Source organism: Arachis ipaensis, chromosome B06, assembly GCF_000816755.2.
Source record: "Arachis ipaensis cultivar K30076 chromosome B06, Araip1.1, whole genome shotgun sequence".
NCBI lineage: Eukaryota > Viridiplantae > Streptophyta > Magnoliopsida > Fabales > Fabaceae > Arachis > Arachis ipaensis.
The window spans coordinates 9,310,160-9,321,533 of NC_029790.2; the positions used below are offsets into that span (position 1 = coordinate 9,310,160).

Here is an 11,374-nt window from a genome sequence, read left to right on the forward strand (position 1 = left end):
TTTACAAGCTGAATCATTCCCACCACCCATTCCCACCCACACCGCCGAAGCCACTTCTACCCCATCACCGCCTCCATTCCACCACCACTCGCCCGCAGTCGATCCGATATCCGCCAACCCCCGCACCCTCACCCGCAATCGAACCACCAACCCCAACACTTTCACCCCCTCGTCGCCACCAGTCACGCCAACCCAGCTCCGGCACCCCCTTGTTGCCCACACCACCAGGCTCATAGTCGCCATCGATTATTCCACAACAGCCAGTAATAGAGATCCTGAAACTGCAGCAGAGACGGAAGCTACTTCCACCCCATCACTGCCACCCCACCGCCCTTGCCACCCCCACCACTTTACAAGCTGAATCATTCCCACCACCCATTCCCACCCACACCGCCGAAGCCACTTCTACCCCATCACCGCCTCCATTCCACCACCACTCGCCCGCAGTCGATCCTTACCAGTGATATCCGCCAACCCCCGCACCCTCACTCGCAGTCGAACCACCAATCCCAGCACTTTCACCCCCTCGTCGCCACCAGTCCCCTAGTTGCCACCAGTCACGCCAACCCCAGCTCCGGCACCCCCTCGTTGCCCACACCACCAGGCCCATGGTCGCTATCGGTCATTCCACAACAGCCAGTAATAGAGATCCTGAAACTGCAGCAGAGACGAAGTTACTTCCATCAGCAGAGATCCCAAAGTCGCCATTGGTTATTATTATTATTATTATTATTATTATTATTATTATTATTTCTAACAGCATATAATAACCTATACTTGTTAATTAAACCGAAATATCGTAGCATTTGTTCTTTTTGGTGGATACACACATACGTATAATTGATAGTTATTTTAAAAATATGGAAATAATTATTAGAAAAAATAATAGAGAATCATCAGAATTTATTATTTTTTGTTATTATTTTTAGCCATTAACTAAATTTCTTTTGTTTAATAATCGAATAATATATTTTAATCTATACTTTTAAATATTAATAGTTAATTGATAATAAAAAGTAATAAATTTTGAATATTTGATTACCTGTTAAAATTAAAGAATAAATATCATCATTTCTATTTTGATATTATTGCTCTTTTTTTATGAATTCATACAAATATACAATGTAAATTATATATGAAATGACATTATTATCAAAAATAGAAATTGTAGTATTATTTATCTTTTAAAACTATACCTAATAATTTAATTTAAAATTGTTACATATTATGTATAACCTTTTGAATGGGTTAAAATAAAAATTTTTACTGTCAATTTTAAATTTAAATAATGCCACTTTAATTTATAACTATATTAGAATCAATATATTTAAGTCTTAATAAATAAATAAAAAAGAACAACACATATTATATATCTGTATATTGTTGTGATAAGTATGGGATGTGGATGCCCATTTCCTATATGAGGATTACATTCTCAAGAGAGAATGAAATTAATGAAGGTTGAAAAATATTTCTTCTATATGCCTATAAAAGGAGGTTAAGCCTTCGTTGATATTACACAGCAATAAAGCATTCCTCTTCTCTTTTACTATAATACTTTTCTTCTACACTGCTAACATTTCTCTCTCCTTTAATATATAGATACATTAATTATTCTTATTATAATTAGATTATTATTGGCTAATATTAATACTTGTGTTTTCTACTTTCACTTTTATTTTATATACATTACATCATATAATATTAAGTGAATAGATAAATTTCTTACATTATAGTGAGATACGAGCATATTTATATTTCTATATTTTATAATTATTTCTCTTATTTATTTATTTATTTTACAACACGTTATCAGCACGAAGCTCTAACGAAATTTTAGGAAGACTCCAGGTAACAAAATTTTATTATGTTGAAGCTCTCTCATCTTGAATTTAATGCTCTTGATATATCTGGAAATAATTATTTAGCATGGATACTAGATGTTAAAATCCATCTTGATTTAATGGATCTTGAAGATACCATTAAGCCAAAGCCATGATTTTTCTTCGTCGTCATGTTGACGTATGATTAAAAAATGAATATCCCACATTAAAAGATCCTGCAGATCTGTGGAAAGACTTTGAAAAAAGGTACAATTATATGATACTTCCTCAAGCCCGATATGTTACGGAAAACTTTCTTGACCTTCCATGTCTCGAATGTGCTCCTGCAGCAGCAGTATCGAGAAAAAAAATTTAAAAATATTCTAAGTTAATTTCTTACTTTTTTGTTGCTGAACGCAACAATGAGTTACTTTTAAGGAATCATGAAGTGCGCCCAGTTGGCGCCGCCCCATTTCCTGAAGTAAATGCGGCAATTAACCCCAGAAGAAGTAAATGACAAGATTTTGATAACAAGAAAAATTATGGAAGGAAAAGAAATTATGTTCACAAGAAAGATCTCACCAGAAGTGGGATAAAGAAAGAAATAATGGGCAAAGTATACCAATTGAGGATAAATGCTTCCGTTGTGGTGGAAATGGTCATTGGTTACGTACCTGTCGTACCCCAAGGCACCTTGTTTGATCTTTATTAAGCATCCTTGAAAAAGGATAACAAAGAAAAGGAAACAAATTTTGTTTCAAATTATGAAAATTCCACCACTCATTATGATGTATCTAATTTCTTTGAGGATCTTGAAGGAAATATTGGCCATTTGATCAATGATGAAATAGTTTAATATGTGTGTTTGTTAAGAATTCATGTGAATAATTTTACTGTGCATGTATTTTTACTCATTTTATTATTATTATTATTTTTTTTTTGAAGAAAAATGGCAAGGACATATTCTGAAGATATTTGCCTTGCGGATAGTGCAAGTTCGCACACTATTCTTAAAAGTGATATATATTTTACCCATCTTGTGCCAAAAGAAGAGTATGTTAATACTATTATTGGCTCGAGCAATGTGATAGAAGGCTCCGGAAGAGCTATAATTTTATTTCCTGGAGGAACAAAATTTATAATAAATAATGCACTATTATCTACCAAGTCCCTGAGGAACTTGTTGAGTTTCAAATATATTCGTCGAAATGGATATCATGTTGAGATAATGAATAAGAAAAATCATGAGTATTTATGTATTACAACTCATGATTTAAATAAAAAGGTTATATTAGAAAAGTTACCCTCACTTTCATCTGGATTGTATTATACCAAGATTAGTGCAATTGAACCACATGCCATTGTAAACCAGAAGTTTACTAGCCCAAATGAATTCATAACTTGGCATGATAGATTGGGTCATCCGCGAACAACTATGATGAGGAGAATTATTGAAAACTCTCATGGACAATCACTAAAGAACCAGAAGATTCTTAAATCTAGTGAATTTTGTTGTGCTGCATGTTCTCAAGGGAAGTTATTTTTGAGGTCATCACCAGTAAAGATTGGATTTGAGTTTCCTGAATTCCTAGAAAGGATTCAAGGTTATATATGTGGACCTATTCATCCACCATGTGGATCTTTTAGATATCTTATGATCCTAATAGACGCATCTTCGAGATGGTCACATGTGTACTTATTATCTTCTCGCAACCTAGCGTTTGCGAGATTACTGGCTCAAATTATTCAATTAAAAGTACAATTTCTATAAAATACAATCAAAGCAATTCGTCTTGATAATGCTGGTGAATTTACTTCCCAAGCTTTTGATGCTTATTGTATGGCTAATGGAATAAGTGTTGAACATCCAGTAGCTTATGTTCACACACAAAATGGGTTAGCAGAATCACTTATTAAACGCCTCCAATTGATTGCTAGACCCTTACTTATGAGAACGAATCTCCCAACTTCGGTTTGGGGCATGCTATTTTACATGCCGCAGCACTTATTCATTTGAAGCTAACGAGTTACCATCAGTTCTCTCCTATGCAACTAGCTTTTGGCCAGCAGCCAAATGTTTCCCATTTAAGAATATTTGGGTGTGCGATATATGTTCCCATTGCACCACCTAATCGCACCAAAATGGGACCCCAAAAAAATTGGGGATATATGTTGGATATGATTCTCCCTCTATAGTGAGATATCTTGAGATACAAACTGGAAATGTATTTAAAGTTAGATTTGCAGATAGTCATTTTGATGAATCAAAATTTTCAACATTAGGAGGAGAGAATAAGCTTCCTGAAAAGGAACTTAATTGGAATGCATCATCGTTGATGCATTTAGATCCTCGATCAGGGCAATGTGAACTAGAAGTTCAAAAGATTATACATTTGCAAAGAATAGCAAATGAATTGCCTGATGCATTTTTGATACAAAGAGGATAACCAAATCTTATATACCAGTGGAAAATGCCCCAATTCGAATTGATATCCAGTAGGACAAGTAGCCACTAAAGAAAATTCACGCCAGAAGCGTGGCAGGGCAAAAAATGCCCCAATTCGAATTGATGTCCCAGTAGGACAAATAGCCACTGAAGCAAATACACGCCAGAAGCGTGGCAGGCCTGTCGATTCCAAAGATAAAAATCCTCGAAAGAGAAAAGAGGTAAATACTATTCCTGTTGAAAAAGACACAGTAAAGACACCAGCAGTTGTCCAAAATTCTGATATAATTTTAACGCCAGAAGACGTTCAGGTACTTGAAAATTGTGAAAATGATGAGATCTCGATAAATTATGTCTTTACAGGAGAGAATGGGACCGAAATAAGACAATTGTCAATGAAATATTTGCATATAATGTGGCATTAAATATCATGCATGAAAGTAAGGATCTTGAGCCAAGATCAGTCGAAGAATGTCGACAAAGAAATAATTGGCCAAAATGGGAAGAAGACGTTATTTGGTCAGTTTATCTGCATATCATAAACTGCATATGCATTTAATGGATGTGGTAATAGCCTATTTATACGGCTCATTAGATCGGGATATCTATATGAAAGTCCCTGAAGGACTAAAGATATCTAAACCATCCAATGAATATTCGCAAGGGTTATACTCAGTCAAATTGCAAAGATCTTTATATGGTCTGAATCAATCTGGACGAATGTTGTATAATCGTCTTACTGATTATCTGGCCAAAAATGGATTGAAGAATGATGATATCTGTCCATGTATTTTCATAAAGAAAACTACATTTGGATTCATTATTATTGCTGTGTACGTTGATGATTTAAATATCATTGGGACTCCTGAAGAGATTCCAACAATAATAAAAACTCTAAAAGAAGAGTTTGAGATGAAAGATCTTGGAAGGACTAAATTTTGTCTCGACCTGCAGATCGAGCATATAAAAAATGGGATCTTTATTCATCAAACAACATACACAGAAAAGATCTTGAAGAGATTTTATATGGATAAGTCACATCCCTTGAGTACCCCAATGATCGTAAGATCTTTGGATGTGGAGAAGGATCAATTTCGTCCTAAAGAAGAAAATGAAGATATCCTTGGTCCTGAAGTACCATATCTTAGTTCCATTGGAGCACTAATGTATCTTGCTAATAATACGCGACCTGACATATCATTCGTGGTGAATTTACTAGCAAGGTATAGTTCCTCTCCAACTAGAAGACATTGGAGTGGAATCAAGCAAATCTTTCGATATCTTCATGAAACGGTTGATATGGGATTGTTTTATCCATATAGATCCAAGTCACAACTAGTTGGCTATGCAGATGCCGGATACTTGTCTGATCCACATAAAGGAAGATCACAAACAGGATACGTATTCACATATGGTGATACAGCTATATCATGGAGGTCCACAAAACAAACGATAGCAGCAACCTCCTCTAATCATGCTGAAATACTGGCGATTCATGAAGCTAGTCGCGAGTGTTTTTGGCTGAGGAGTTTGATTCAATATATTTTGTCATCATGTGGACTGATTGATCATAAGATAGCTCCAACTGTCCTGTTTGAAGATAATACAGCATGCATTGCTCAACTTAAGGGTGGATACATCAAAGGTGATAGAACAAAGCATATTTCTCCAAAATTCTTCTTTACTCATGATCTTCAAAATCAAGGGACAATTGATATCCAAGAGATCCGTTCAAGTGACAATCTGGCAGATTTATTCACAAAGTCACTCCCAAAATCCTCCTTTGAAAGATTGGTACATGAGATTGGGATGCGCCGATTTCGAGACATTAAATGATGTCGGCAAGAGGGGGAGACTATACTCTTTTTTCCTTGGTCAGGTTTTTTTCCTATTGGGTTTTTCTTGATAAGGTTTTTAATGAGGCAACCCCATCACAAAGGATATTGTACTCTTTTTTCTTCACTAAGATTTTTTCCCACTAGATTTTTCTTTAGTAAGGTTTTAACGAGGCAATAATCCTAAATGCTCATCCAAGGGGGAGTGTTGTGATAAGTATGGCACGTGGATGCCCATTTCCTATATGAGGATTACATTCTCAAGAGAGAATAAAATTAATGAAGGTTGAAAAATATTCCTTCTATATGCCTATAAAAGGAGGTTAAACCTTCGTTGATATTACACAGCAATAAAGTATTCCTCTCCTCTTTTACTATAATACTCTTCTTTTACACTGCTAACATTTCTCTCTCCTTTAATATATAGATACATTAATTATTCTTATTATAATTAGATTATTATTGGCTAATATTAATACTTGTGTTTTCTACTTTCACTTTTATTTTATATACATTACAAGATACAAGTATATTTATATTTTTATATTTTATAATTATTTCTCTTCTTTATTTATTTATTTTACAACATATATGTGCCTATTTATACACGTATAAAGTTAATTTTTTGAAGTTTTAAAAAATTTATACCGTGTATCATTAAAGATTGAACCGCCGAAATAATTTTGATTGGAGGAATAAATCATGGGTGTTTATTAGATCGTTATCCATATTGCAACACTCGCCTCGATTCTTTGGATGTGAGTAGCAATTCTTTGATATGGGCCTACTTTGTCCTGGTCTAGGCCTGCCAAGTTTTGTTTGGGCTTCAATTATTTCGGGTACAAACCAACCAAACTGTCGACCCCTATTCAATCATCACCTCTTTTCCTTAACCAGGAATTGGTGCCCCAAATTGCTGGTTCCAACTTCCACCCCACACACCGACCCTTCACTCCTCGCTGCTTCAATACTCACTATGCAAACACTCGAACCCGCCAAATTCCATTTCTCACAAACCTAATTTTCTTCTCATTATTATTATACACTATTTATTATTATTTTTTTTCCTGCATCATCTTCTTCAGCTTCCCGGAAGCTCAGCTAGGGTTTTGTCATCCTCTGCGTTTCTTTTCTGCAACAAATCGAAACCATGTCGAAGAGGAAGTTCGGATTTGACGGTTTCGGCATAAACCGCCAATCCACCTACAACTTCGAGCGATCCCAAGCTCCTCAGCGCCTCTACGTCCCTCCCTCTTCACGCCACGGCCACGACAATTACGAGGACACCGACCTCGACAACATCGATTACGACGACAACGACGCCGCCGGAAACGACAACAAAGCTGCCGGCGATGGCGGAGGTGGCAATAATGGTGGCGACGAGGAAATCGATCCGCTCGACGCCTTCATGGAAGGGATTCACGAAGAGATGAGGACGGCGGTGCCTCCGAAGCCAAAGGAGAAGGCGGAGGACAGGTACAAGGACGATGAGGAGGATGATCCAATGGAGAGCTTCTTGAGGGCGAAGAAGGACCTAGGGTTGACGTTGGCCTCGGAGGCTCTGCACGCTGGCTACGATTCTGATGAAGAGGTTTATGCTGCTGCTAAGGCTGTGGATGCCGGTATGATAGAGTATGATTCTGATGATAATCCTATAGTTCTTGACAAGAAGAAGATCGAACCCATTCCTGCACTTGATCACAGTTCTATTGATTATGAGCCCTTCAATAAGGATTTCTATGAGGAGGCACCTTCAATTTCAGGTAATTCCGGACCCTAATTATATCGATAATGTATTACTTGTTAGCTTATATTTTATGATGCTTTAATGGCTAAAACCAAACTCTATTTGCATAATTGTTAATGTTAAAAAGTAGTAATAATTATAACGGAAGAGGGTGGCATTGAGGTGTGTCCTGCGAGTTAACTGAGATTTTCCCCTTCAGGTATGAGTGAGCAAGATGTCACTGAATACCGGAAGAGTTTGGCTATTCGTGTGTCGGGATTTGATGTGCCTAAGCCAATAAAGACATTTGAGGACTGTGGGTTCTCTCAGCAAATTATGGGTGCTATAAAGAAACAAGGTTATGAGAAACCAACGTCTATACAGTGCCAAGCTTTACCAGTTATTCTTTCCGGTAGAGATATCATTGGCATTGCAAAAACTGGTTCTGGAAAAACTGCTGCTTTTGTGCTTCCTATGATTGTGCATATCATGGATCAGCCTGAGCTTCAGAAGGAAGAGGGTCCTATAGGAGTTATATGCGCACCTACAAGAGAATTGGCACATCAGATATATCTTGAGTCCAAGAAATTTGCAAAAGCATATGGTATACGTGTGTCTGCTGTCTATGGTGGAATGTCAAAACTTGAACAGTTCAAAGAACTCAAGGCAGGTTGTGAGATAGTAGTTGCCACCCCTGGGAGGTTGATAGACATGCTAAAAATGAAGGCATTGACAATGACTAGAGCAACTTACCTGGTGCTTGATGAGGCTGACCGGATGTTTGATCTTGGATTTGAGCCACAAGTAAGGTCCATTGTTGGTCAGATTAGGCCGGATCGCCAGACTTTACTTTTTTCTGCGACAATGCCTCGTAAAGTTGAAAAGTTGGCTAGAGAGATCCTTAGTGATCCTGTTAGAGTAACAGTTGGGGAGGTGGGAATGGCAAATGAAGACATTACTCAAGTTGTCCATGTAATTCCTTCTGATGCTGAAAAATTGCCTTGGCTTTTGGAGAAGTTGCCCGAGATGATCGATCAAGGTGATGTCCTAGTATTTGCTTCCAAGAAGGCTACTGTGGATGAAATTGAATCACAATTGGCTCAGAGAGGCTTTAAAGTTGCTGCCCTGCATGGTGATAAAGATCAAGCGTCTCGCATGGAAACTTTGCAGAAGTTTAAAGCTGGTGTCTACCATGTGCTTATTGCAACTGATGTTGCTGCTCGTGGTCTTGATATCAAGTCAATTAAATCTGTGGTGAACTTTGATATTGCAAAAGATATGGATATGCATGTCCATCGGATTGGGAGAACAGGCCGTGCTGGTGACAAGGATGGGGTTGCATACACTCTTATAACTCAAAAAGAAGCACGCTTTGCTGGCGAACTGGTTAATAGCTTGATTGCTGCTGGTCAGAATGTATCCATGGAGTTGATGGATCTTGCTATGAAGGTTATTATATCCCTTAATTGTTTCAACAATATTTTATACCTTGGTGTTTATACAATTTGTCATGCTGTTCAAATATTTTGCCAATAGTTTGTAATTTTGCTGTTGGTTCATATCATTGAAAGATTCTGTAGGCTCTCCTATTTATGACATTCTTGTATATTTTGTTGGTTCACTGCATGTGTTTTTGATATAATACCACTACTTTGATGCCCATAATTAATTTTAACTAACAGAGTTCTACGAGTGATTCTTCTTGGAGTATTTTGTTAAGAGGTTAAGGAGTTAACAAATGTGTAGTAAAATATATATTGTTAATTTTCTCATTATAACTTCTTCATTGCAGCTACTTGGATTGTTATATTGAAATTTGAATCCTGAAAAACTGTCTTACTTAAATATTGAACATGTGGAGAAGAATATATCAATTCTCTTAGCCATATTTATTACTTATTAACTCTATGGAGATACTCTAGTAATCTTGGAAGTGCTTGGCTCCTATAGTAATATATTTATTTTTTCTCATATTATTGTTCTTTGTTTTTAAACTCTCTGTTTGAAACCTTTTAATCTGGTTCTTAATGTTGAAGATGCTGTTTAAAAGTTCAGATTGCACCTGTGTCATGATTTTATTTGATAGCTGTTGTCTTGTATTTTAATAGGATGGGAGGTTCAGGTCAAAACGTGATGCAAGAAAAGGAGGTATGAGATAATACTTTGCATTATATTATGTCTATGGGACAATAACAGATTTGCTGAGCAGACAAAATTATTAAAAAAAAAAAATTGGTGATGTGATTTTCTTGCAACGTACCACTCTATGCACTTGTCATAAGCTGCATTATTTTCCACCTTAACACAGTAGGACCTTGATGTCGGTAGTTGTTTGATTAAATAATCTATATTATCTGAACGTGTTGTGTATTGTGCACAGGTGGGAAAAAAGGCAAAGGGAGAGGAGGTGGTGGTGGTGGTGGCGGTGGCCGGGGTGTGCGTGGAGTTGATTTTGGCCTTGGTATTGGATATAATCCCGAGTCCAACAGTGCTTCATCTAACACCCCTCCGAGCCGCTCTGCTGCTGTAAATTCTTTACGAACAGGAATGATGTCACAGTTTCGGAGTAGCTTTGTTGCTGCTTCCTCTAACTCCCAAAATCAAGGATATACTAACAATACAAGTATGGCTGCAAATAAGAGACCTGCACTTCGCGGTTTTGTATCTGGTGGATCAATTGGCGGGGATATAACTTCTCATAATAATGCTGCTTCACCCAGTCCTGCTATAGCAGCAGTAAACTCCGGTGGCCCAAATTCCGGTGTAAACCCTGCTCAGAACAACTCAAACAGGTTAGTAGTTTTCGAAGCTAAGTTTTTGAATTTTTATCTTTCTCTGAATTGCAACATGTTGAAACGATTTGGTTGCTGATAGAGCTCTTGTATAACTTGTGCTGCAGCTCTAAACCCAGAGAAAGGAGGAGGCCATCAGGCTGGGATAGGTAGTTTCTTATTTGAGTGACATCACTCTCAAGTGTATCAATGTTTCTATATTTGTAGGTCGAGTCTTGATATGATTTTATTTGTATAAATAATAATTTCTCAATGCTTTTAGCCTAAATTATAGAAAGGTTGCTCTGTTCGGTTTTATTGTCGTTTTCAATTTTCTATTTTAGACGAGAGTTTTGCAGAGCGAGAGAGCCGAATGCATGTCAACGATTACATTGATCAATTAATGCTACTAGGCTACTAGCTACTACTACTAGGAACTAGGAAGGGAAGTTTTGTACGATACACCACAATTATGCACCACGTTTTTTATTTTTTAATTAGAAGTGATTAATGCCAATGAGTAATAGCTCAAATGGCATAGTCTCTCCATACTCAATTAAGAGGTTGCGGTTCGAGTCTCCTATCTTTGGTAAAAACAAAAAAAAAATTAGAAGTGATTAATAAACAACAAACAACGTAGGTCTGTTAAATATTAAAATTTATGTGCATGTGTAGACTGTTTTTTTGAAATTTTAATATTTAATAGGTTCATAATATGTAAAGCTATTTATAATATAAATAAATTAAATTTAATTTTTAGGAAATGCAGACAG

At 36.7% G+C, this 11,374-nt stretch overlaps 1 protein-coding gene across 2 annotated transcripts; it reads left to right on the top strand.

Annotated features, from left to right (window-relative positions):
- On the top strand, positions 6,983-10,919 carry LOC107646067 (DEAD-box ATP-dependent RNA helicase 24). Of its 2 annotated transcripts, XM_016350258.2 has the most exons (5): positions 6,984-7,867; positions 8,051-9,279; positions 9,939-9,978; positions 10,211-10,622; positions 10,730-10,919. In XM_016350258.2, exons 1-5 carry the CDS (start codon positions 7,255-7,257, stop codon positions 10,773-10,775), a joined length of 2,340 nt encoding a protein of 779 aa, XP_016205744.1. In that variant the 5' UTR covers positions 6,984-7,254; the 3' UTR covers positions 10,776-10,919. The 2 variants fall into 2 exon arrangements, 1 of the variants encoding a protein (XP_016205744.1); XR_002348287.1 differs by lacking the exon at positions 9,939-9,978 and having other exon boundaries at positions 6,983-7,867.